The sequence below is a fragment of the Natator depressus genome, chromosome 25, assembly GCF_965152275.1.
Source record: "Natator depressus isolate rNatDep1 chromosome 25, rNatDep2.hap1, whole genome shotgun sequence".
Classification (NCBI taxonomy): domain Eukaryota; kingdom Metazoa; phylum Chordata; order Testudines; family Cheloniidae; genus Natator; species Natator depressus.
Genome location: NC_134258.1, coordinates 10,787,757 through 10,814,454, shown reverse-complemented (window position 1 = coordinate 10,814,454; position 26,698 = coordinate 10,787,757). Strand labels below are relative to the sequence as shown.

The 26,698-nt window shown below is 55.4% G+C and overlaps 1 protein-coding gene across 2 annotated transcripts in view; it reads right to left on the bottom strand.

Moving 5' to 3' along the window:
• The window catches only part of HCN2 (hyperpolarization activated cyclic nucleotide gated potassium and sodium channel 2), a 44,234-nt gene extending 18,651 nt beyond the window's left edge, over positions 1 to 25,583 (bottom strand). Inside the window, exons 1-3 of one of the 2 annotated variants that reach the window (XM_074939482.1) lie at positions 25,114 to 25,583; positions 13,068 to 13,491; positions 408 to 569 (exon numbers count right to left, since the gene is read on the bottom strand). In XM_074939482.1, coding sequence (XP_074795583.1) covers positions 408 to 569; positions 13,068 to 13,491; positions 25,114 to 25,583 — 1,056 coding nt within the window. The remainder of the gene's footprint in view (positions 1 to 407; positions 570 to 13,067; positions 13,492 to 25,113) is intronic. The other variant, XM_074939483.1, reaches the window with a different exon arrangement.
• Between the last annotated feature and the right edge of the window lie 1,115 nt (positions 25,584 to 26,698).

Genomic DNA, 26,698 nt, shown 5'->3' with positions numbered 1-26,698 from the left:
GGATAAAAGAAAGCATCAGAAACAATGAAGAGGTTTGCAGGGGCTGCAGGACTGGACAGACCTAGGCTGGCTAAGCGCCGGGGACAGGACATACCCATCTACACACATGGGTGGGGTTCAACCCCAGGCAGGGAGAGGAGCCACTGGGGGGCACTGGCCAGCAGTCACGGGGTGAAACCGATCAAAGGCAACTTTAGGCTGACGGCATAAGGCTGGAGGAATCGTCTCCTACGGGATGCGGTGGGAGCCCCGTTCGCTCGGGATACTTTGAACTAGAGCAGCCCAGCCCCAGGAGAACCGGGAACCGGCCAGCCCTGGCCGGGGAAGGGACCTTCGAGCCGGCCCTGCTTAGCACCGTGTCCTAGCTCTATTTGCTGAGCAGGAGGTGGCTCCCCCCCGGCACTCACCACCATGCCGTTGATGGAGACCCAGCAGTTGCTGGGGAAGTCCTGGAGCATGGGCACGAGGAACTGGAGACAGCCGTCCCAGTGACACAGCAGCAGCATCATGCCGATGAGGTTAATGATCCTCATCACCGCGCTGGCCAGGTCGTAGGTCATATGGAAGATCTGCCAGGGGGGAAACAAACAGCATGAGACCATGGTGCCCAAGCCCAGCCAGTCCTCCCCCTGCTGTCCCAACCTGCACCGGCCCACTCCAGGGGGCGGCTGCAAAGCAGTGCCCTGTACCAGGCACGCAGCAGCAGCTTCCCTAGCGGAGATGAGTTGCAGGGTTCACTGGGGCCTTTCACTCCACTCTGACCTGGGAGATTTGCAACCCCCTCCCCTGAGCATCAGGCTCATCACACTCGTGTGGCACCTGATTCCAAGCCAAATCTGGTGCTCTCCAAGGGTTCCTGAACCTGGGCTGAGCTGGGAGTTTGCAACCGAAACCGGGCAAGCTCCGCAGGGCACCGGCAGCAACGCTCTGCACGGCTCCAGGCCCAGCTGCCCGGCATTAGGGAGCCTGGGCTCAGGAATCACCTGCTGTATGTTAACAGAGAGGACTGATTTCCTTCTGCCCCTCACGTCCTCTTACACGCAGGACCAGAATCAGGGGGTCACACAACATGGGCAAACTGGTGCCTTGTTAGCCTGCAGCCACCTGGCCAAAGAGCTAGGGACTATTTAGCTGCCCTCATGGACCATCTGTACTGTCTCCATATGCCCGATAGCAATCGGTCGGTCTGTCTCTTTCTCTCTCTCTTTCACACACACACCCACCCACCCCCTCTCGCCGCTTGCTTGTTATATACACAGTACAGAGAAAGCCATTTCACATGGGTTCTGATTCATAGCTGCTTATGATGCTAACGAGCCAAGACAGGGCTGCTTAGCACAAGAAGCGCCCGCTTCGAAATTCCCAGATGCTCAGGAACCATGGGTTCAAATCCCAGCTGGGTTAACTGAGCCGGGCATATTTTGAAGGGGAAAAAATCGACTTCCGCGCAGTGCGCTGTGAGTGGAGGAGGAGACTTTAAAGTGCAGAGTTTCTGCACCGACATTAAAGACACCAGGGCTCTTTCTTTATGGGAATATTGGCAAGCCAGTTGGGCCAACAGGGCAACAGGCTCCTTTGGCATGAGTGGCACTGTTTATATACAGGACGGACACACGGCTGCACGATGCTGGCAGATGCTGCGTTCTTCTTCTCATGAATAAGAGCAGGAACTCTGCAGCCAGCGGCCGTTGTGGGCCCGTCTTTTCACTGACATCTGTTCGCTTGAAAGCGGTCTCTGTTCCCAGCAGGAGCCTGCCGTTATTTTAGGCACCTGGGCTTCCCCTGCTTCCACTGACATGTGCTTTGCGTTTAGTCTTCCTACTCTTGGGCCCCGATCCAGCAAAGCTTGAACAGCAATGATCCCTAGCTCTCCTCAGCAGATCGCAAAGTGCGGGCAGTACCATTACCCCCATTTTACAGACGGGGAAACCGAGGCACGGAGCAGGACGGGACTGGCCCAAGGCCACCCAGCTGCCCAGTGGCAGAGCCTGAAACAGAGCCCAGGTGTCCTGAGTCTCAGCCACTAGGCCACCCTGCCTCTCTCTCCAGCCTGTAAACTCTGCTGCCTAGAAGGGATGAATCGCGGGGTTTATGGAAAATGTGCTCTCTTGCAGCCACTTCCCTTTCCAGTACCCTGGGCTCCTGACGGATTAAAGGTGTGTGGGCACCACAGGATTAAATACATTGGTCTCTGGGGTAACACTAGACTGCAAGCATCGTATCTCCCTGTATGTTTGTACCAGGCCCTCAATAATGATACCACCTCGCACTTTCCACCCGTAGATCTCACGGCACTTTCCAAAGGAGGGTCATTACCCCATTGTATGGATGGAGAAACTGAGGCACGGGGAGACTTGACTTGCCAAAGCTCAACCAGCAGGAGTAGTACCTAGGTGTCCTAGCCGGTGAGAGGAATAGACTCCAGGGGCCCTAGCCCAAGGAGTCACATTGCCTCTCTACTACTAACAACTACTCCAATGACTCCATTTGAGTTACGCTATGGCTGGATTTACCCCCCCATGACCCCTCAGGGGCACACCCAGAGCTCCCCCAAACTGAACAGGACACAAAGCACTTGGATCTCCCCCCACTCCCAACCCCATTTCAACATGCTTTTCACCCCATAGGCCTGGCAAATCAAACAGAGAAGCCCATCCACCAAAACACCAGACTGACCCTTTCCTCTCCTTCCCCCACCCCCGCAGCCAGGCAAAGGCCACCCTGAAATCAGGGCATGTGCGGGGGGGGGGGGGGGAGGGAAGGAAATGATGCCATCCGAGTACCAGCCTCATTGACAGCAGAGATGGTGCAAAATTCAGAGCCAGATTTGCACCCTCAGGGCTGTTAGGATCCTATTCGGCCTGTTCGACACATGGGGCTGAAATGCGAGCGGCCTGTCTGGCTCCAGGTTCGAATCCTGAAAGGCCCAAAGCATAGGGAAGTTTGCTTTGGAGGGCGGCGGTTGGGGAGTCTCTAACAGAACAAGCCAGCAGAGGACACGGATATGGGAGCGGGTTCTCACCGCGGAGCTAGAATCATTCGTGGTGTAACTCCCAGGACATAACCAGGTGTGATGGAGTCCCAGGAAGGAATCAGACCTCTGGCGTGGAAATTCACTGGTTAATTTCGGTGCTGGGGGATAACAGGGCTGGTGATGAGAATATGCGAGAGTCCCATCACCCGGGGACTCTGCTAGCAGCCCCCACGGGCTGTGGTTAGCCAGCTGCTGTGGGCCCAAGTCCCAGCAAGTTAATCCCACAGCAAAGCTCCCCACCCCCAGATCCTTGGAATGGGGTGGAGAAAGCCAGGGGACTGAATTTCCCCTCTCACACCAGGTGAGCCAGAGGGTGGGGGGCTCATGGTAGCAGGTCTCAGGAGAGAAAGAAGCAGCTGTTTGCTATGCTGGCATAACCCTGTAGTGTAGACGCAACCTACAGTGATAAAAGGGGTTGTGCTATAACCACCCAACCTCCCCGAGCGATGGATTTTTCTCACCCTGAGCGCCGTAAGCTTAGACCAGCCGAAATCTGCACCTTGCACAGACAGATCTTACGTTGCTGCCCCGTTAGGGACAGTTAAGAGCTCAGCACCTACCTAGAAATGCAGAGCCCGCAGCATCACCGGCCACCCTCCAGGAGGCAGGACTGCACACAAGTTTTAACCTGAGCACGAGGCAGGGGCCAGCGATGTGAGCAGACCCCGGGGAGCTGGGATCCTCCGTTGTAATGCAACAGCGCCCCCCCACTTTGAAGACCGGGGGCACATCATTTCAGCCACCGCTTTCCAGCACCGCCTTTCATTGGGGAATCCAGCTCACGCTAGGGCCTGACTTTAACACATCGCGCTGAGCTGCCCCTGCTGCAGCGGAAGTTGCCAGGAGTTGTGGGCGCTCTGAAAATCAGCCCCCAGCCCTCTCCAGTTGGGCGCTAAAAACATATACCACTTTCGGGAGTGTGGCCACTAGTCTGCCTCAGGTTTCCCCCCCCTCCCCTCCCGCAGGAATAACAGCATCTCCTGCCTTGCCAGGCCTCTGCGAGAATGAGGTTGCATTTGCCAAGCACGGGGAAAGATAATTAGCACAATTTTATCAATGAGGGCTAGAAATGGACCCACGCCCACATGAATGGGCATCCTTCGGCTTGCCAGGAAGATGCAGGCCGGGTGCCTAAATCTGCATTTGCTAAAGAGCGGTTGTGAGCAGTGAGAGAGTCACTTTGGGAGGAGACCTGAGCAGGCTAGAAGAGGAAAGGGGTGGACCAACCTTTCGCACGGTGCAGGCACGGGGTTTCAAAGAGCCTGCATCCTGCCAAGCTCAGAGGATAAAACCTGGGCCAGGCTGACTGGGGGATCACTGGGTCTGACTGAGGCCCCCAGCCAGCTCCACACAGGGGCCTGCCCACATGGATCAGGACCTCAGGCTGACTTGGGTCTCACACCCAAGGGTGCATCTAGGATGCATCTCACAGTAGTTAATGCACTGATCGTCACAGCAGCCCTGGGAGTAGGGAACGGCTGTTAACCCCATTTCACAGATGGGGGCTCAGACCTGCAAAGGGATGTAGCGATTTTGGAGCACTCGGCCTTCAGTGACTTGCCCAAGGAAGCCCGGGGCAGAGCAGAGAATTGGACCCGGGTCTCCCAGGGGCTAGCCACGGAGCCACCAGTCCTCTCTCGGGCCCATGCCTAGGGTTAAGATGTGAGGCATCACAGAGGGTTTTAGCCTCTCGAGCTGACAGATCTGGGGTTCTCTCAGGGAAGCTGCTTTGCGTTTCACTCTCACTGAAGGAGCCGCTCAGCTCAGCTTCCCTCACTTATCAAACACCGGGGGCCGGGCAGGGCACAGCGGATCCAGCCATGGCCCTCTCCGGCAGCAGCCCTTTCCCACTGGTGGTCGAACTCCCTCCTCCCGAGTGGGGCAGACGGGACAGGGCCGCATTGGGGATGCCACTCCTAGGGGCACCACGCTCTGCAGCCCACCCCTCGCCCAGAGCACCCCGGCAAAGTGGAAACTCAGTGCAGCTGCCTGGCTCCTGAATCCCACTGGGCTTCTGTTTCCAAGGCCAATGAGAGGCTCCTCCCCTGCCTGGGGCTTTTCTAATACGTGACACTTTGTACGGCACCACCTGGCTGAGGATCTCAAAGCAATTGACAAACAGGGAGCAATTAAGCTTCACAATACCCCTCCCCCAATTTTAGCCCTGTTCCACAGATCGGGAAACTGAGGCACAGAGCAAGGATGTGCCCACTGTCACATAGCGAGTCAGTGGCAACTGGCAAAAAGTCAGCTGGGACTGGACCCCAGGAATCCTGCCTACCAGCCTTGTGCTGTAGGCACCAGACCATCCTCTTCCTCCTTCTCGTACTACAGAGGGGGTGCAGAGCAGGGGATGCAACACATCTAAGATCACACCACACACCAGGGGCTGAGCTGAGAATAAAAGCCAGAACACTTAGGCTGGAGCTGTGAACACTTACCCCTGTTCCTCCCCAGCATTGGGTGCATCCTAGCAATTCCTACATGCTTCCCCTGTTGGATCCAGCATTGCCCCCGCCTGAATCAGGATACGGGACAGGACTGACCATTTTACCCAGGACTGTCCATAGCCACATGACAGCACACAGGGGACTAACCCGTGCCAATGACTCATGGCGTGTGGCACAGGAATTAAAACGTTTGTTCCTTAGCTCAGAGCGACTGTTGTTAGCTTACACTATGGCACGACAAAGTCCCCAGCTTGAGAGCATCATGAGTTTACCCCCCTTTATCACCGGTGACGTGATCCAGTGGTTAGAACCAGGGGGAGGTCGGGGTGGGAGAGGAGACAGTCCAGGACTTGCTTCTGCAGGGGTCTTGACAGTGTGAAAACACGCATGTCAATAAACTCAGAAGATAGGAGCCAGGAGGCAACAAACAGGCAGGAACGTGTGTGTGTGGGGGGGGGGGTATGGGTGTTTCATAGCACAGTCTCCCCGCAGCTTGAGGGTAAAACTCCCCCGTCTCCAGGAACCACAAGAAGGATCCTGCAGCTCAGATCTAAGCTAAGGCTTTTCCATAGCACGTCCAGATGCAGGGGATTTTTGCATTATTTCCCAACCCACATCTGCACTGCACCCAGCATCTTGCACTGTTTCAAAGACCCCAGAAGGGAGATATTAAACATGCTTCAAATCCTCTCACTCGCTTCTACCTAGTTTAATGCCCAGACCAAGGCAGCCCTCCCCCCCGTACCCCCCCCCCGATATCACTAGTGAGCGAGCCTGGCACCCCCATCCCACCGCTGCAGGGCTGGTCTCTGGAGCCATCCCTCCTCAACCGGCTCTGCGATCTCCCAGCAGCGGCTTGATACAGGCTTGTAACTGCCATGTATGAAATCTTAACAGTGGGAGACGCCCGCCTCCGGGGCATCAGTCGCCTGGCAGGCCTGGGCACAGCTGGGCACTGTGGGACATGGACCACTCTGAAACCGATGCCGGCCATACCCCACAAGGGCACTTCCGGGAGAAGCCAGGGGAGCCACGTTTTCTATCTAGGTTCTTAGACCACAGCCCATCCCTGTGGAATCTGAGCCCGCACACCTGCTGGCAGGACCGGGGCGAGCAGAGGGAACGCTACTCTGCACTGCGAGAGGAGACAATCCAGGGAGTCTCTGACAACAGAGATACCGCTGAGTGCCCACAGCAGGGCCTGGGGTAGGCCAGCATGTCCCAATGGGCGTGTGTTTAAAGGGGAGGGCGGGGGGCAAGGACAAACCTCTCAATTGTTGGCCATCATCCAAACTTCCAGTAAAAACCCCCAAGTCTCTACCTGTTAGAGCAAACCTTGTAAACACGCCCCACATGGGGCCAATGCAGCAGCATCTGCATGAGTCTGCAGAGAGCCTGAAACAATTGCTCGGAGGTGGGAATGGTCCTTTGTTTCCAAGGGTGACAATGACACTGTAACGTCAACACGTCATTATGACCCTGGGTCATCCAAGGAGAGGAAGGATGAGTCCAGGCGGGGAGAGAGATGAATGAAGGCCTTTAACACAGCACGGGGCGGGGAGGGGGCATTCTCTGGTTGTCAGGGCTCAGCTTTCAGAACGGTGGGACAGAGGCACGTGGGCGGACCATGCTCACACAGCACGCAGGGGATTGACTTCCCCGCTGAAGGACATGGGACACTGCAGGTAACCAACCCCCCCGCCCTGCAACATGGCAATGTGTCTCAGAGCCTGGATCAACTGACTGACTCGCGGGGCTCACACTACAGGGCTAAAAACAGCAGTTTAGACGTTCCCGCTTGGAAGGAAGGAAGCAGGCGGCACGAAATTAAACATTTATTACAAACGGCCGCCCGCCATGGTTATTAATAGGAGCTATTTGATGGGGAGGGAGCTGGCCACAGGCAGGGCTGCTGCATCCATGCATGACACTGACAGGAGCGGAAGGAATTACAGACGGAAGAGATGGAAAAGAGTTAACGGAGCAGCTAGTGCTGCCGGCCGAGGCTGGTTTCATGCCGTCGTGCTCCTGGCAGGTTAAGGAACAGGGGATCCAGGAGATGGGGGTTCAGTTCCCAGCTCGGACACCAACTCCCTTGGGCCAGTCCCTTTCTCTCTCTGGGTCTCAGCTGTAAGCAGAGATAAGGAGTCTTCCTTTCTCCCCAGTTTCAGCTCGTTAGCTGGGGGCTTGAAGTAGAGGAAAGCCCCACTTGAAGGCTCCCAAACTATTGAAAGGGATATTACCCAATTCCTATGTACTACCCAGTGGTTCTCAGCCAGGGGTACTCATACCCCTGGGGATGCGCAGAGATCTTCCGGGGAGCGGTACATCCACTCAGCTAGAGATTTGTCTAGTCTTACAACAGACTACATAAAAAGCACTAGCAAAGTCAGCACAAACTAAAATTTCAACCATTGACTTGTTTACACGGCTCTGGGTGCTGCACACTGAAACTTAAGTACAGTATCTATATTCCAATCGATGGATTGTATAATTATATGGTAGAAATGAGAAACAGCCATTTCTCAGTCACAATGTGCTGTGATGCTTTTGTATTTTTACGGCGGATTTTGTCAGCAAGTTGTTTTTAAGTGAAGTGAAACTTGGGCTACGCAAGACAAATCAGACTCCTGAAAGGGGGACAGGAGTCTGGAAAGGTTGAGAGCCCCTGTGCAGGGACTCAGGGGGAAGGGCAGGATGGGAGAGACGGTGGATGATGGCACAAAAGTGAGGCCCAAAGCAAGAATCTGGATCCGCTCTGTAGCCCTGCATGTGTCAGCATCAGCTCCCCTGCCCATCAGGTGCAGGGAAGCAGCTCCCCGGAGCTCTGGGCAACAGGGGGTCCCACAGACCCTGTGCTTAGGCAGAAGGAGTCTCCCGCGTCCAACAGAGACAAGGGAGTGACAGCGCTGTGCTCTCCCCCTATTGAGTTGGGTCACGGTGCAGGGCCACTCTCCCCGCTGACAGGACTCGACGGCAGTGAGCGGGCTGTCAGCTCTGATCCAGTGTGAGCGGCGCTTCCCTGGCGGGGTTCCTCGCAGCATGGAAACCTGCAGCAGGCAGCATGGGGCAGCTTGGGCTTTTTGGGTCCCCTGCCGAGCGTTCCAGCAGCGACCCAAACCAGGGCCCCGTGTGTGGGCCAGGTTCAGCAGAAAGCAAACCCAGAAGCCCATGCTGCCCTCAGAGCTGGGTGTGACCCCCAAATCCCAATCTCCCTTTAGGGCAGGGGATGCCACTTGGATCCCAATCCCTGCCCAACCCCAGCAAGGAATCGGTGCGCTCCCTCCGGGCAAGGGTCAGGTGAGACCGTCCCTGCTCCTGGCCTTGTCACACCCACAGCCTGTGACATCATGCTTATGACATCAGATGCGACATCACAGCCGGCAAACTGCAGGATGGTCTCTGCAGGCCCCAATCATTCCCAAGTTCCCTCGGATTCAAAGGCCCCATCACTGTGCTGCGTCAGCCTCTGCTCTGCAATGTGCCAGGGAAGGAATCTAAGTGCCCGATCCTTGTCCCCATTGCCACCCAGAGAGGGTTTAAGGATTAGGTAAATGCCATCCCTATATTACAGGTAGGGAAACCGAGGCACAGAAAAGCAGCGCAACTGAGGCAGTTTGGCCCAAGAGTTGGGCCAGAGTCAGGTTTAGAACCTGGCAGCTCCTCGCTCTGGGCTCTGACCATTGGCCCCCCCACTGGCCCCTGTTCCAACTCCCTTTAGACCCAGATCCCATTGCCAGGAAATCCCCAATTCAGATGCCACTGTGAACATGGAGCATAAGCACCGACCCTGGTGGGAGGCAGACGCACGTGCGTGAAAACATGGCGGGACGTGCACAGACGTATCCGCTGCTCTTTGCTAATCAGCCACTGACAGCCAGTCTCCACGAGGCTGTGTGTGTGTGTGTGGGGGTATCACGGGTGTGTGTGTGTGGGGAGCATTTGGGGTCACCTAGGCAGAAGACAGCCAGTCATAGCGTAGGTGGCACCATCCATGTAGGACTTGGCCAAGGCTCCCTTCCCAGAGCCAAGCGTCGGGCATCCGTGGAGCAGAGCTGAGATCGGGTGGCTGGCTCTGGGTCATGGGAAAACTCCTCCTAAAGTCTGGGATGAGGCCCAGCAAACCTGTCTCTCCACAAGGCCATGAGGAGCCGGGCGGGGAGCCCGGCAGAGAAAGGAGAGTCCGGGGCAACTGAGGCAGGCCCCTGCCGAGGAGTCTGGGGCGCTTGCTCCCCTTCCTGCTAGCGGCGAGGCAGATGGGGATGGTTTTGAGAGGCCATCTTCGGATGGGAAGAGACGAGGGAATTTAGGGACAAAGCAGCCGCCTTTCACAGCCCCCCGTGCACGGAGATTTGTGGGGTGAAGCAAGGGGGCTGGGCTCAGCCAGCACCGAGCTAGGCATTTCAATCAGTCCCCTGTCAGCAGGAGGGCCAGGGCCCGACTTTCAGAAGGCGGCCCCAGGAGCCAGGAACTCCCAAATCCTAACTGTTTATTAGCACCCCCCTGCCAAAACAACCACCCAGCAGGGGCAGAGAGAAGGGCACCCGCCGGGTGGCACTACCCTAGCACTTGGCTCCTGTTTAGATAGGCCAAGGTTGGTGGTTTGCAGCCCTGGGTGGCCATGACCTTCAAAGCTCAGCCCGGTCGGTCGGCTTCTCTGTGCTAGACGCGGCCTCGGGCCCTGGAGCTGCCAGCTGCAAAACTCCAGCCCAGAGCCCCCGACCTCGCCAGGCTGGACTGCAGCGGAGAGGAGCGGCCGGGAAGAGCCCGGGGGGGTCGGGCTCCTCTCTCCCGAGCTGATGTCACTGTGCCCAGCCTCCGCACTGCAGATCCTCTCAGCGCTGGCTGGGCGGCAGAGCCATTAGTCAGTCCCATCCCCGCTGCCGCTCAGAGCCGTTCCCTGCGAGGAGAGGGGCGCCGGCGCTGCCTTCGCACCCAGCGTTCCCTCACCCGCTGGCTCCCCAGAGAGAGCAGCGAAGGGCGAGAGACGCCAGGGAGCGGCAGGTAGTTCACGGCCCACCTCGGTCCTGTGCCAGCTCAGGGAGCAGCGGGCGAGGGGCCCCGCTCTCCGTCACACAGACGGCGCTCCCACCGCAGCCGCCAGCTCCTGCAACACCCAAGCAGCAGAGCGGTCAGGAAACTCAAACCGACACGCGCCGGCAACTGGTACACAACCCGCCACACACAGAGAGAGGCTACCACCACGCACACCAGTAACTGGTACACACACACACCCACAAAGGCAACCAGTACACACACACACACACACACACACACCCCGAGGCTACCGCCACGCACACCAGTAACTGGTACACACACACACACCCACAAAGGCAACCAGTACACACACACACACACACACACACACCCCCCGAGGCTACCGCCACGCACACCGGCAACAGTACACACACCATACAAAGGCAACTGATATACACTCTGACACACACACACACACACACACACATTACCGCTATGCACACCAGCAAACAGTAAACACACCACACACAAAGGCAATCGGTACACACAATCACAAAGTACACACACCGGCAACAGATACACCACACTGGCAACTGGTACACACACCAGCAACCGTCACAGACACCCCACACAGAGACAACCAGCACATACACCGGCAACTGGCTACACACACACACACACACACACACACACACCCCATACACAGAGGCAACCGCCACACACACACACACACACACACGGCAGAGGCACATCCCAGCTCACCCACACAGCCCCAGGTGTACATAACACCCCCACCACCACCTCGGCAGCGTAGATGAGGGTAAGGGAGTTTTCCTACTTCTCAGATGGGGACTACGGGGTTTAGTGTAGTCTACCCATTTCTTTTTTTACCGCTACACCCCTAGCCACACAGCTACACGCCAAACCCTCACCTGCCCCCAACACCCGCATTTACAGTCACTCGCTCTGTAGCATGTTCCTTAGCACTTACACAGCACTTTGCAGGCACTTAAGTGCTATGGAGGCAAGAAAACACAGCAATGAATCCTCCCAACCGTCTTTGTGAGACAGCCTGTTTTACAGAAGGGGAAACTGAGGCAGAGAGCGGGAAGGGATTTGCTCAAAGTCGAGTCAGTGGCACTGGTGCTCCGGTTCACTAGTCCACGCTGTCTCTGTGCACGAGGGTGTGAATGTGCACACACAAACACCAGGGCCTAGACACACGGAGACACGCCCAGCCACACACGGATGTCCATTCACATCTCTAGGCACACAAATGCACAGCGCACACTTATCAGATACACAATCCCGGAGGTACTCGCATCTCCCCGTGTGCGCACACAGCACACTGAATCCACACACGTGCTGCAGACACCTGCGTATTAGACTGTCAGTTCTCTGGGGCAGGGACTGGTTCTGTTTGTACAGCGCCTAGCGCAACGGAGTCCTGATCCATGACCCGGGCTGCGGGATGCGATCCTCTCCCAGGGCTGACCTCCACTGGAAGGATGGGCCTGCCCAATTCAAAGGGAGCCTCAAAAGACACCACCCCCAAACACACACACTCACACACGGTTGCAATGTACGCCTCAGGTAACCACAGCTCACACCGGACACGGATACGGAACCACAGGGGCGGGTGCCTGCGGGCTTGTCAGCTGGGCGACGCTCAGCCCGGGGCGGGAAACGGGGGGCGATGATACACACCCTAACCATTCCCCCCCCACCACCACCATCACCAGCCTCTCAAGCTGGGGAGGAGCTGGTTATTCAGGCTGGCACCCTTAAGAGACTGGTGTCCCCAACCATGCCATCTCTGGGGGGTGGGGTGCAGGGAGCAGGAGGAGATGCAGTGGTAGTACATGGGCGGGGTGGGAAGGGCTTAACAATAATCCAGGGGGGCCACAAGCTGAATGAAGGCAGGAGTGCTCTCTAGCAGCTAGAGCAGGAGACCGGAAGTCAGGATTCCTGGGTTCTATTCCCAGCTCTGACAAAGTCTTCCCTGGATGACCTCGAACAAGTCATTCGGTGCATGTGCCTCAGTTTCCCCAGCTATGGGGGACACCGCCAGGAGAGACTTAGACTTAGAGACTTATGGGAGACTTAGCTTAGGGTTGTAAAGCACTTTGAGCCAGCGAGACAATAAGTTAGACTCAATCCCATTATTACTACGATGACAAGAAAATCCAGGCCAGGACAGTTTGTATTAGTGGCAGCCAGTCATCACCATCTGACGGCAATTTGGTGGCCTGTGTGAAATGAGTTTGCCAAGTCTCAGTCCATTCCCAGCAGGCAGGGGCCCATATCAACAAAACCCACTGCACGTTTGGCAGCAAGGACCGGCTTTGCAGAGGGGCTGATGGCATAGGGCTCTTCGGCTGGCGTTCTAAGCAACCAGCACCTTTGGCTACGGAGCCATAACTCGCCCCTGCTTAGCCACCTCCTCGAGCTGAGGGGCCTGAACTCATCCATCTCAGCCCTTTGGACTCGGGGCGAGAGCGCCAGAAGAAGCTGCCTGTGCGCTGATGGAGGAAGGGAATGCAGCCCAGCCGGCCTCAGAGGCAGGCAGGTGCCCAAAGGCCATCGGGCTGAGAGAGACCCCTTACCTCTTCCCACTGGTGGATGTAGCGGATAAGCCGGGAGAGCCGTAGCAGACGCAGCAGGCTGAGGATCTTGGTGAAGCGGACGATGCGGAGGGCCCGGGCCGTTTTGTACACCTCCGAATCGATGCCCTTCTCCACGATGAGGAAAATATAATCCACAGGGATGGAGGAGACAAAATCCACCACGAACCAGGTCTTCAGGTACTTCTTCTTAATCCTCTCCGGGTCCAGGATGATATCCGTGTTGTCCTCGATGACTATCCCCGTGCGGAAGTTCAGCACCAGGTCCATGAGGAAGAACGTGTCGGAGACCACATTGAAGACGATCCAGGGGGCTGTGGTCTCCTCCTTGAAGAAGGTGATGCCCACCGGGATGATGATGAGGTTGCCCACCATGAAGAGAAGCATCGTGAAGTCCCAGTAGAACCTGGAGAGGCAGAGCAGAAGGAGACATCACCGACAAGCCCTCTGGGTTCCCTCTTCATTTACTGTGCTCCCCCGCCCCTGCCCATCCTCACAACAGCCTCCTGCAGGCGGGACCCTCCTGGGAAGCGGGTGTGGGAGGCCGTGCAAGGGGAGAAGCAGCTGGAGCTCTCCCTTGCCAGGGGAGGAGGCATCGCCCATGTGAAGGGAGCTCCTGGGCCCTGCAGAAATAGACTTCCGGTCGGGGCTCCGAGCAGCACAGGGTGGGGAGTCACCATGTAAAGGGTCGATTTGCCAGCTCTGCCCCGGAGGGGTGGTCTGATGGCAGCATTTAGGCACAGTGGGCACCATGCCATGTGGTGCCTTGACACCAGACAAGCCCTCATCCCACTCCCCTCTCCTCTCCCTTGCCCCCGCTCCCTGCCTCGTACCTGCTGTCTGGCTGCTGGGAAAAGCTTCCCCATGTGTCCCGTCCCTCCTGCCCCAAACCCAGCTCTCTGGAACCTGCCCCCCCTTCTCCTCCCTTCCTCCACCCTCCTCTTCATGTGGCTCTGTGCTTGTCTTGTGTAGGGCCTGACTGCAAACACATGCAGTCCAAGGGCTGGATGAGGTCACCCGTGGTGGGGGTGTCTGCAGGACCCCCCTGCCCCGCAGAGTGTGGATTTTCTAACGCTAGGTCTGTGCACATTCAGGGTGCTGGATCAACATGGGGCTGGACCATAAAACGGGGGCTAAGGGGATGGAAGGGAGACGGAGCAGCAGGAAATGGAGTGAGATCCTGAGGGATCTGCAAACCCCCATTGCTTGGGACAACCAACCAGGCTGGGGGAGGCACTACTGGGCAAGGGACATGGACCCCAGTTCAGCAACCTGGGGTCTACTGGCCACTCAACTTCCTGAGCTCCACACGGCTCCTTCGTCCTTCCTGGCCATGCCGGGAAGGCAGTTCTGGAGCTGGGAATAGAACCCAGGAGTCCTGACTCCCAGTCTCCTGCTCTAACCCTTGAGAGCGCTTCCCTTCTGAGAACAAACAGCTTCCTGCCAGATCGGGGCCCTCTGACCAGGGGCCATCCAGGGCCGAGAGGTGGAAACTCTCCAGAACTGACTCCAGAAACCCCATCTCCCCAGAGCCTCCCCACAGCTCCACATGGAAGGGGGGAAGGGAGCCTCGCCTCGCTCTCTCAGGGACTGCGTGGCCCCTCGTGCACACAATGCTGACAGCAGCACGGGCTGGCGTGTTGTGTGGCAATTTATTCAGGTGCTTTTGCCTCCAGAGAGAGGCTGGGCATACGCTGGTTTGAATCACGTACAACTGCAGCTTAAGCCAATGCTTCCTGCAACCTCCGTCAGAAGGAGGGAGGCGGGCGGATTAAGGTTGGGGGGGGGGTCTACTCTCGCCTCCCCAGTGTGTTTTCTACCTGTCCCCAACTCCCCCGGCCCTTCCCCACACCTTCAGGCCAGCAACGACCTTTCCCAGGTGCCTGCAAGGTCGAAGCAGAGACCCACAGCCCCATCCTAACATCAGCATGCTGCTCCCGTCTCCTCGTTAACATGGTGCTCACCCGCTCAGGGAACGCACCAACCCCTTGCAGCGGAGCAATCATGTGTCTGCACAGGGGGGCTGGGGGGGGGGACAGAGAGACTGCTGCGGGTTTAACAGGCCGATGCTAAAGAAAAACCCTTGCACACCCTCCTCTCTCCGAATCAAGGAATGCAGCCAATGGGCCGGCCCTCTGTCTGACCTCAGGGGGTCTCTGAGCAATTGGCCGTGTCGGCTAATTCCCAGCCTCTCGTCCCCCGTGCACCAGACACCCGGCTCGACAAGATAACGACACGGGGCCGGGATGCGTTTTTTGCCGCCGGGCGTGGTGCTGCGGCGCCGACGACCCTCGTTTTCTGCACGGGAGACGGCAGGGATGGCATCACGGCAGCTAACGATGGCAATTTATTCGTGCAGTTCCTGGGGGCACCTCGCCGCACAAAAGGTCTCAAAGCCGCAGGACTCAAGCAAAGGCAGGCGCAAGCCACTGAAAACCCAGAGAGGGGGAGCAGACGGATACATGGTCACTGCAGGCTGAGGAGCTAGTGTACATTTGGGGAAGGGGGGCTGGCTCTCCTCCCCCCCCTCCCCCCGGCCCCGATAAAGGCTGGCACGTGAATAGAGGTAAACCTGCATCTTTCAAAGGGAAAAGCAAAAGTCCTTTTGCAGCCAGCCCCCTGGCCGTTCTCCAGCGACAGCCTGCACCTGAGACGTTACCGAGGCAAGAGTTAGTGAGGTCACCGCTGCACAATTATGACGTCAGAGCACAGCGAGGGGTGCATCTCCAAGGTACCCTTCAATTATCCCCAGAGGCTGCAGAGGGAACAGACACAGTGGAGAGGAGAGAGAGGCAGTATGGTCTAGTGGCTTTGTACGGGGGGGCCTGGGTTCTATTCCCAGCTCTGCCACAGCCTTCCTGTATGACCTTGAGCAAATCACCTCATCTCTCTGGGTCTCAGGGTCCCCCTCTGGCCAGTCAAAGAGGTAGCGACGGGTGACAAGAGAGCTCCACCAGGACCCCCTCAGGGGGCGAGTATGTGGTTGGGATTCCAGCTACCCAGGCGTCACAGTATCCGAGTGCCTCACCTGTAGGAGCGAAGGTAGTCCCGTGACTCAGGTATTATCCCCATTCTACCAACAGACACCTGAGGCAGAGAGCGGGAAGCGAACCCAGGGCTCCCAAATTCCTATGTCGCACCTTAACCACAAGACCACCCCCCTTCCTCTTCAAAGTCCCAGGGGGGACTTAGAGTTCAGGGAACGCTGGAGTAGGGGGAGACTGATGGAGGTGAAAGGCCCCCAAATCCATTAACAACTGCACAAGCCATCTCGCCCCCTTGCCCAAATTCTACACGCTAGATCCAAAAACACCCCAAAGACTCTCGAGGGTAGCTCTGCCCGGCGAGTCTGCAGCAAAATGCTCAGGATTCCAGGGGACCCGCCGAAGCAAAACTTTCTGTCCTGGCCTCCGCCACGGGGTCTGCATGCCACCTTTGAGCCTGCGTGCCTCTGGCTCGCTTTCTGGGCATGCCCAGCCACTTGGCGCTAACGCTCAGGGTGGACGGCAGCCAGCCCCGTTCACACAACACCAAGAGGCCCCACAGCGGTCGCTGGCCGGGACACGAGGCGAGTGATGAAGGCAATGGAAAAGCTCTTGCAAACTGAGTATTTAGAGAGCTGCAGTGGCTCTGGCAGACCAGGCTCCAGGCTGGCACTTGGGGGTGTAGCTGAGAGGTGGAAGGTCTGGGGCGAATGAAACGGCTGATGGACTGAAGGAAGAAGTCTTCCTCCAAGAGGCTAGAGATGGAGGGGGCAATATCTTGCATTGCTGGCCGGGAACAGAACTCCCAACATAATACTTCAGAGCCAGTCTTTAAGTGCTTTACAGAGAATTCATTGAGTCTAACAGCACCCCGGGGAGGAAGGGAACATCGTGCCATTTGATGGGGGGAACAGAGGGGCAGATCCCCCAGTGTAGCTCAGGGCCAGATTGCCAAGGGCTCAGCACCCACAACTGGAGACAGATTTTCAAAACTGCTCCTCCCCTGTGTAGGCACCTAATGAGTTGGCCAGAGCTGCCCAGCACCCAATGCATGGGGCTCTTGGGAGAATCTGGCCACCAATTCAGGTGCCTAAGTGGAAGCAGAGCTCTTTCGAAGGAAAGTTTGGCCCAGAGAGGTTCAGGGACTCACCCAAGGTCAGGTAATGAATCAGTGGCAGAACCAGGTGCGCAGCTGAGGGCTCATTGTAAACTGACCCCTGTTTACGCTGCAAGTCCCAGTGGGCATTAGCCAAGCAGAGCTGTGAAAATCGGAGAGAATAAATCTAGACACACTGGGAAAAATTCTCCTCTGACCTGAATCCCATTGCAACCCCATGGGAATCAGGGCCAAATATGGCCCACTGAGACTGACAAACCAGCCCTGATCACTTACTGTGTTTTCAGAAGAGCTATCCTGTGTAATCACATAGCAGAGCTGGGTAAAGCCTAGTTAGTAAGTATTCCTCAGGGGAGAGTGAGCACGTGGAAGGAGGGATCCATTCCACACTACTGAAAATATAGTTTTAAAAGCGATTAAAGATGGGATATGAGCATGTAAATTCTGGGCACCTCTTCCATTAGGCACCCTGCTCCCTGACTTAACAGAAACCCAACGCTCAGGAGAGAATACAAGATTATGAAGACAATGGATTGTAAATTCTGCGGGACAGGGCCTGTGCTTTTTTGCTGTGTTTGCACAACACCTAACACAATGCGGTCCTGGCCCATGACAGCAGGACCACCCCAATACAAATCGTAAATAATAACAGCACTGCCAATGCCAGTGTTCTCAGGGAAGGGTGGGAAGGGAGTTACTTGTCCCAGAGGCTTCAGAGTTCTCAACTCCCTCGGCGCAGAAGCCTGCTGCAGAAGTTTGCACTAATCCTTTTTAATTTTGCCACTGGAATTTCAAGACTGCAGATGCAACAACAGAGCAAACCAGCAGATCATCCCCATTCCCCCTACAAGCACTACTTCTAGGATGTATTAGCAGGAGTGCTGTAAGCAAGACACGAGAAGTGATTCTTCCGCTCTACTCCGCGCTGATTAGGCCTCAGCTGGAGTAGTGTGTCCAGTTCAGGGCGCCACGTGTCAGCAAAGATGTGGACAAATTGGAGAAAGTCCAGAGAACAGCAACACAAATGCTTAAAGGTCTAGAAAACATGACCTATGAAGGCAGATTGAAAAAATTGGGTTTGTTTAGTCTGGAGAAGAGAAGACTGAGAGGGGACATGAGAACAGTTTTCAAGTACATAAAAGGTTGTTACAAGGAGGAGGGAGAGAGATTGTTCTCTTTAACTTCTGAGGATAGGACAAGAAGCAATGGGCTTAAATTGGAGCAAGGGAGGTTTATGTTGGACATTAGGAAAAACTTCCTAACTGTCAGGGTAGTTAAGAACTGGAATAAATTGCCTAGGGAGGTTGTGGAATCTCCATCATTGGAGATTTTTAAGAGCAGGTTGGACAAACACCTGTCAGGGATGGTCTGGATAAAACTTAGTCCTACCGTGAGTGCAGGGAATTGGACTAGATCACCTCTCAAGGTCCCTTCCAGTCCTCTGATTCTATGGTATGATTCCTCCTGGGCAGAAATCTCAAGCGCATTAGATTTCAGCACCACGGACAGCTCACCGTGGTCAGAGATTCAGAGCAGGGAACATTTGTAAACTAAACCCCAGCAACAGAATGCCAGAGAAAATGAAACAGTGCAAGCAATCATCAAATATTTTTCCAGCCCAGCCTAAAATATGCTTCATTACCAGAGTGCAGAAAGCAGAAATTTTAGGGTGAGTCAAAAGAGTAAACAAGCAACACATGCCAGTTCTTTCCCTTCTATTACGCGAGTCATCCCCCCTACCATTAACCAATGCAATGTTTAATTCGCCATGATGCTGCTTGAAGATTAATAGCCATCAGGATAAATAAGGATTTAAAGACACAAAGAGCAAGGTCCTGATTTTCAGGAGTGCTGAGCCCCCACATCCTCAGCACCTTTTAGATGAGGCCCTAAGGCCAAAAGGGTCATACCAGTTGTCTAAGGTTAGGCTCCTATATCAATATTGAGGCACCTAAGTACAAACAGCCTGTTTTTCAGAAATGCTGCACACCCACATATCCAACGGAAGTCCATGGGAGCAGTGGGCCATCACCGCTTTTGAAAAAAGGAATCGGGCCACTTATTTAAGTGGGTTTAGGAGCCTATCTGTAGGAACCAGGTTTGAAAAGTTTGGCCCAGGTGTTTAAGATACAGTGAGCCCTACATTATTGAACCCGATCTCAAACAGTCAAGTACGCAAGGTTTCCAACACAGCTGTGTGTGACATTTCATCGGCTACCAATTTCCTTTACGGATCCTTTGGGGGTTGCTTTGCAGCATTCTTAGCAGTCATAAAAAAAAGTTTCCAAACCCTTAAAACATGTCCCTGAAGCAGTAGCTGCTAGCTCATGTTCCTGATGAACAAACTACTAAGTCCGTCTCCCGTCTATCAATTATGACCACTTTGCATTAATTCCACAGCAAGGAAGAATCACCAAGGATATCAGTAATAACCAGTTCATCAGAGTGGTCTCTCAGCTCAGAGAGAGAGGGCATCACATAAATATGCAGCTAAGATGTCCCTTTAAAAACACCACCACCAGAAACAACAGGCCAGACATCCCAGGGAAGCAATACAAATTCTGGTAAAGATTACTAGACCAGCAGCTGCATGCTTTGCAGCATCAAAAGCCACATGGGCAACTTGCCATGGGTATAAAGGGTTCAGCTAATTGGCACAAAATTGTTTATCTAAAACACACACCTGCCATAGCACTTGCTTTGACATAGCCCTGCCTGGTAGTTCCAAAGCTATTGCAGGGTTTTCTTTCGGGTGAGGTCCTGCTGGTAAAGCATCTTGCTCAGGTTTATTTCCCATCTGCAGTTGCAGGGAAATGGTGCCTTTGAGTCAGATGACAGGACTCCCAGTCACTCCCTTGGCAATTTTTGATCCTCCGAGTAAACTCCGAGTATATCTACACCAGACAGTCCCAAAGCAAATACACACAGAGACACACACACATTTGCCACTGCAACTAACGGACTCATCCAAAGTGTATTGCTCTCGTTTCTAACGTTCCGGGGTTGCATGCGTGCTTCAGGACTTAAACCAAGCTCTAACTACTAGAAATCAGGATGCACCCTAACGTGGGGACAGATTATTCCACATCTGTCTACTGTGGGGTTTCCTGCACCTTCCTCTGTAGCACCTGGCACTAGCCCCTGTCAGAAACAGGATACTATACTAGATGGCCCTTGTGTCTGCCCAGTGTGTTTGTTCCTACCAGCTGGCTGTAAAACTCTTTTATAACAACACTTGGTGCTATTATAGTGTCTTATATATCCACAGATCTCAAAGCATTTAACAAACATGCTTTGGTGTATTACATCTCCTGACCCTCCTATGTCTCAATTTTACAGAAGGATAAACTGAGGCTTAGAGAAATTAAGCAATTTGCCCAAGGCCACTGCAGAACTGGGAATAGAACCCATGAGTCCTGACTCTTAGTTATCTGTCCCATCTTAGCTTTAAAAATTTAGCTTCAACTGGAGATAAAAGTGCTAACTAGACATTTTTTAAAAGGCACCAGGAACAGGAAATAAATGGAGAGGGTAACACAAGACCGCTCATCACTGGGTGGGTCAATTCTGCATTGTATGTTTCAGCATGTAATTTACAAGGTTTTTATCAGATTTGCAACTAGTGATAGGAAACAGCCACCCTGTTGCCTCCTAGTAATTCAATATTTGTGTAAATAGGAACTTTAGCTCCTCGAGCATATCTCCCCCTTGCATTTTGCATGAATAATTATAGTGCTCTGCCCGTGATGAGATACATTCTGCAAATGGGTGCGATTATGAAGTGATGTCACATATGCAGATGGGAATGATTTTATCTTAAAATGAGAAAATGGATCTTGCAAGGAAAACATTGCTGGAAACATATTCCATTATCCTGATCAGATTTTGGGATGAGAAACGGCATGTAGAGTGGAAATCAAATAAAGCCAAATCTGTATGCACCTTGATATGATTTCTTCACAGATTTTGCTCTCTCTGTGTATGTATCAGATCAGTGTATATGTTCTTTTTATTCTGCACTTAAAGGCCCCAGGTGAGAGTGGAAGCCATTGCACTAGATACTAGCGAATGAGTCCCTGTCCACAAAGGGTTTATAGCCTAAATAAACAAAACAGACAAAGAGTGGGAGGGGGAAAAAAAAACACAGAGAGGAAGTGATGTGCCCATGGTCACACAGCAGGATGGTGGCAGAACTGGGAACGGAACCAGTGCTCTTGCCTCCTAGTTCTTTGCCCTCGCTGCTGCCTACCAGATGACCTTGTGATTGAAGCACATCACAACAAAACACACATGCATTTTTATTCCCAATTCTAACACTGACTCACTGCATAATCTTGGGCAAATCTCATAGTCCCCATTTCTGCCAGGAGCTCTGCAAGAGCAAAGCCTGGTGCCCAGGCAGAACCCCCCTGGCATCCGGAGTTTCTGTAACCAGGACATGGATTTGCGGACACCGAGCCCATTGCAGAATCAGGGACTTCAGTGTCTTGTCTGCCGTAAAATGGGATAGAAGAGGAGGAGATGTTTCACTGGGGAGTGGAGCTGCACAATGGATAGTGTTTGCAGAGCACTGAACAAAAGCGCCACAAAAGTGCAAGGCACTGTCTGCCCTCGGCTCTTGTTAAAACACAATTTTAAAGAAATGCTTAGAAATGGTCCCAATGTCTGACTGCGAGAAATAGCCCATGGGGAGCAAGTGTGTTCTTCATGGCACTATTAATTCCTAATTCTCTTAAACACAGGCCAAGCATTGCCACAGTGATCTCATTATGACAAGGTCAAGACAGACAATGGAGATGAGAGTACAATGTCAAGATGAAACAGATGTCAATGCAAGTTGTGGTCTAATATCATTTAAACGCACCACCCCAGATAACGTTAGAACAAAGCTACGACAAATGGAATGAAGGCGGGGGGAAGGTGGGGGGGGGGGAACAGGGGAGAGAGACACTCAGGGGCAAATTCTGACCTGAAACCACTGGGACTGAATTGATTTCTATGGAGTTGATCCTTCCCTTCTACATTGGTGCGAATCACGCTTTTTATGTTAGCTGCTTGTTCTGCATTAATGCCTCAAGACAAATGATGTGTGGTGGTAATTGACAAGGAGGGCAAAGGTAGAGCTCGCTACAACAGAGACTCATAGAAAAAGATTAATGACCCTACAGGTTGTTAGAATGGGATTAGTGAAGGCCATATATCAGGGAGCCTTTCCTCTGAGTATGTCAGTCATGTTTCAGCCCTGCAGCATATATGGCCCCTTCCCCGAGAGGGACCCACACCATGGGGAGTGGGGGAAGGGGATCCACTGGATAGGACCTGCTGGAGAATTCCTGTAAGGAATCACAGTCAGCAGACAGGAGCTACAGTCTTCTGAACAGGGGAAACACTCCAGAAACATTGACATGCACTGCGGCAAGCATGTAACCAGAGGTCACCTACCAGACAGCCTGTTCCTCCAAAATCCACAGCCCGATCCAATCCAGTGCCCCCTCTCCATTGGGAGTCAGGAGACCCGAGTTCCATCCCTTGCTAGGACACTGGCCTGCTGTACGACCTCAGCCAAATCATTTCCCCCGGATTCTCCTCCCACCCTTTGACTGCCCTGTCTCTTTGGGGGCAAGGACAATCTCTCACTACATATGTGTACAGCCCCTAGCACCACGGGGCCCTGATCTTGCAGGTGCTGTTAGGATACAAATAATAAGTAAAAGCGGCAGAGTCCTGTGAAAACCCACGAAAGCTTCTGTGCCAATACGTCTGTTAGTCTATAAGGTGCCACAGGACTCTGCTGCTCCTGCGGATCCAGACGAACACGGTGACCCCTGGGATTAATAATAAGGAAGATCCTCCAAAATCCCCACACACAGCTTTGGAACCCAGTTCAATCCTCTGCCGAGATGCCCATATAAACAGACAGAAAACAGCAGCAGAACCATGAAGGAAATAAAAGAGCCCAGTGGTTCAGGAAACAAGGTTAAGCGGCTACCACGACAGAGGGGCTGGAACGAACTGCAAGACTGTCTGTCCGCTGCATGGGTGCTCTGGATCTCCTCCTCCCCAGAGGTGGAGACAGCCGGCATTGCTGTTAGACCCCCCCCAGCCACCAACTTACCAAATGCTGCCGGAGAGAGATGCAGGTAGAGCAGGAATAGCAAGGGAAGGAAGAAGAAAATGGTACCTAAGCGGGCTTGAGCACCCAGATGTCTGGTGACCGCTGCATCTTCTGTGCAGCTTTTTGCCTTGGAGAGTGTGGGTCGTGGGCCATTTTTCAGCCCCCCAATAACAACTGCAAAAACCCACATAGCTGTACAATATTTGATCAGATCATACGCCTCCCCCCCCAACCCCCCGAGCAGCTTGAATTTAACTCTGCAAACACTGGGAGCATTCAAAGCTCTCCCGAGGGCTTGGCAAAGGAGGCTTGGGGGGGACGGGGACAGAATACTGTATGACATGCCAGATGGAAAGGACACAGACTCTGCTGCAGTAGCTTGCGTTCTGCTTTGTGACACCCAAGGGGCTCTAGTCCCATGGCGCTGGATGAAAAATCTTGCTGGAAACCCTCGGCACTGAGGACCTGGCTTCACCCACCTTGGAGAATTAAAGCTCGGAACACAGTCTGGCCTCATTAAAACATCCTGTAGTGCAGGGGGGGAGAGGGGCAGAGAGAGACACACAAAGCTGCTGCATCACTGATGTTTAAATAAGGGGAGAGGCCAGATCCTCAGCCGCTGCTGTGCTCACCCTACCTTCCACCGCTCCGTTTACGTGGCCAGCCCAGTGCTGATGGCAGGGAGAAGGAGACTGCCCTAAGAGGTGCAGCTTCCCTGCACCAGCTGTGGAATGTTAGACCGGGGGGGGGGGGGGCCACCATCGCCCACTGGGCTGGGCCACATTTTATTCCTGCTCCTTGCAGCTGCCTTCCCATTTCTGCCTCTCTGGGAGTGACCGTGGACAAAGCTGGGTCTCTGAACACTGCTGGGTCACTGTGATGGCTTCCTGTTTGGTTACAGGCACCTGGGCGGGAGGGCAAAGAAGTTCAGAGGCCTCCCTGGGCGGAGGAAAAGCCCAGCCCAGGGGCAAGGTGAAGGGATGCCCTTGTCAAAGGCACCCAGCTTGGATTCCTCACTCCCTGTCCCCAAGGGACGCCGGAGGCCTGGTGCCCGCTCAGATGGGGCTCTGTGGGGCTCTTGCGGCTGCTTCAGCTGGGGATCAGGGACCCCGTGCCCCCAGGGCCAGACAGGAGGGGAAGGTGTAAAACGGAGCCCGAGCTCCTCTCAGCCCCTCCACTCTCCAGGCACAGCTCAAGGTGCCCTCTCACCAAAGTGTCGCCCAGCCTCCCAGCCAGCCCTGGCCTCTCCCCCTGGTGCTCAGCCGCCTCCCCACCCTGGAGGGGCTGATCAGTGGGATGGGGCGAGGGCAGGGGGGAAGGAGATAAACCAGGTCCCCCTGCCCCTCTGGCCTCGGGCTCCCCCAGAACCTGAAGTCGCTGTAGTGGTGGATGGTCCTGTTCCCTCCCCCAACCTGGGCTCCCTGTCTCTCTCTTCCCCCTCCCCCATCCCGGGTTCACCCCCCTGGGCTCTCTGCCCCTCTTTTCCCCCCCGCATCCCTCCCCGGCCTCCCCCTGTATTTGAGGTCACTGAAAGGTTGATCTTACCCCCCTTCTTTCCCCCACCCCCCTATGCACGCCTAGGCTCCCTGCCCCCCCCAGGATCTCCATCTGCCCTGGGGGTCTAGTACCAGAAGTCACTGTAGGGGTGGATGGTCCCGGTCCCTCCCCCAACCCTCCCCAACCGGGGGTCCCTGCCCCTCTCTCCCCCCCACCCCGGCCTCTCCCCCCAGCCTCCCTGCTCTTCTCTTCCCTCCCCATCCCGGCCTCTCCCCTCTACAGCCCCCCCCTCCCCCCTCCCCCAGGGTCCGGTACCTGAAGTCGCTGTAGGGGTGGATGATCCAGGCCCCCGCCGACTTGACCCGCTCCTGCTCCCGCTCCACCGCCTTCTGGGAGCCGAACATCCGCAGCGAGAACTTGTTGACCCCGGGCTGGAGCATGGCCCCGAACTGGCGCTGCATGAAGCTCGCCTGGCTGCCGCGGGGCTCGCCGCCCTCCTCCCCGCCGGCCCCGTCCGGCCCCCCGGGGGAGCCGCTCTCGGTCTCGGCCCCGCTGCACGAGAAGGAGACCTTGGGCTCGCGGGGCGGCTCGGCCTCCGGCTCCCCGCGCCGGCACTCCCCGTTCGGGGAGCCCTTCCCGGCCCGCCCGCCCATGCTGCCGCCCCGCAGCTGCTGCCCGCGCTTGGCCCCCGGGCCCGGCTCCTCCCCGGCCGCCGGCCGCTCCTCCGGGCCCGGCGCCCCGCCGCCGCCGCCGGCCGCCGCCTCCCCGCCGCTGCCCGTCCGCATGCTGCAGCCGCCGCCTCCCTCGCCCTGCCCGCCCGAGAGCCGCAGCCGGCAAGTGGAGAGCCCAGCCCGGCCGGGGGCGGGGAGAGGGGCGGGGAGAGAGAGAGACAGAGACTGGGAGAAGAGGGGGCAGGAGGGAGAGACAAGGAGAATAAGGGGAAGGCGGCAGGAGGGATGGGGAGAGAGAGAGACAAGGAGAATAAGGGGAAGGCGGCAGGAGGGATGGGGAGAGAGAGAGAGACGAGGAGAAGAGGGGGAAGGAGGCAGGAGGGATGGAGAGAAGGAGAAGAAGGGGAAGGAGGCAGAGAGACGAAGAGAAGAAGGGGAAGGAGGCAGGAGGGATGGGGGGAGGGGTAGGATAAGGCAGGAGAAGGGGTAAGACAAGGGGAGAGGGAGAGGGATCAGACTGAAGAAAGGAATCGAGAGAGGGACGGAGACAGGAGAAAGGGAAATCAAGTGGAGCGGGGTGGCAGGTGGAAAGAAAGGCAAGGAGAAAGGGAATGCTGGAGGGAGAAAGAAAGGAGAGAGAGGAGGGCCCCAGGAGGATAAAAGAGAAGCACGCAGCAGTGAAATGAGGGCCGGGGAAGGATAAGGCAAGACAGGAGGAATGGGCAGAGGGGATAGAAGAGTGAAAAGCTGGGAGGGAAATGTGAGAGGTAGAAGTTCCACAGGGAAAAAGAATTCAGGTTTGAGCCTTCAGTCCCCCTGCAGTCCCATCTTGCTGCCGGGCCTTAGCAATGCAGCACAGCCCCCTCCCCGCCCCCAGCAAACAGCTGAGGTGTTGTGCATGAGTCCCAAAGCCATAGAGGCCTAGAATGCTGTCAGTGTCAGAGCCCAGGATAGCCAAGTCCGGGAGTGCTAAGGATGACCCTGCCACACCTGGTACGAGTTGCAAGGGTCTCAGCGGCAGGCTGCGGGATTATGGAATTACTGTCTGTGCCTCACCAAAGTGCATTAGCCTTGGCCCGTTTGTGCCGTGCCTCCCAGCAACTGTGTTTGATTTTCTCTCCTTAATGTTTGTTTAAAACAACAGCTACCTCGTGGCCGTACAGGAGGCACTGCAGGGGCTGGAGGCCGTGCATGCTGTACCCAGTGTCTAGGTGATGGAAGCATTCAGA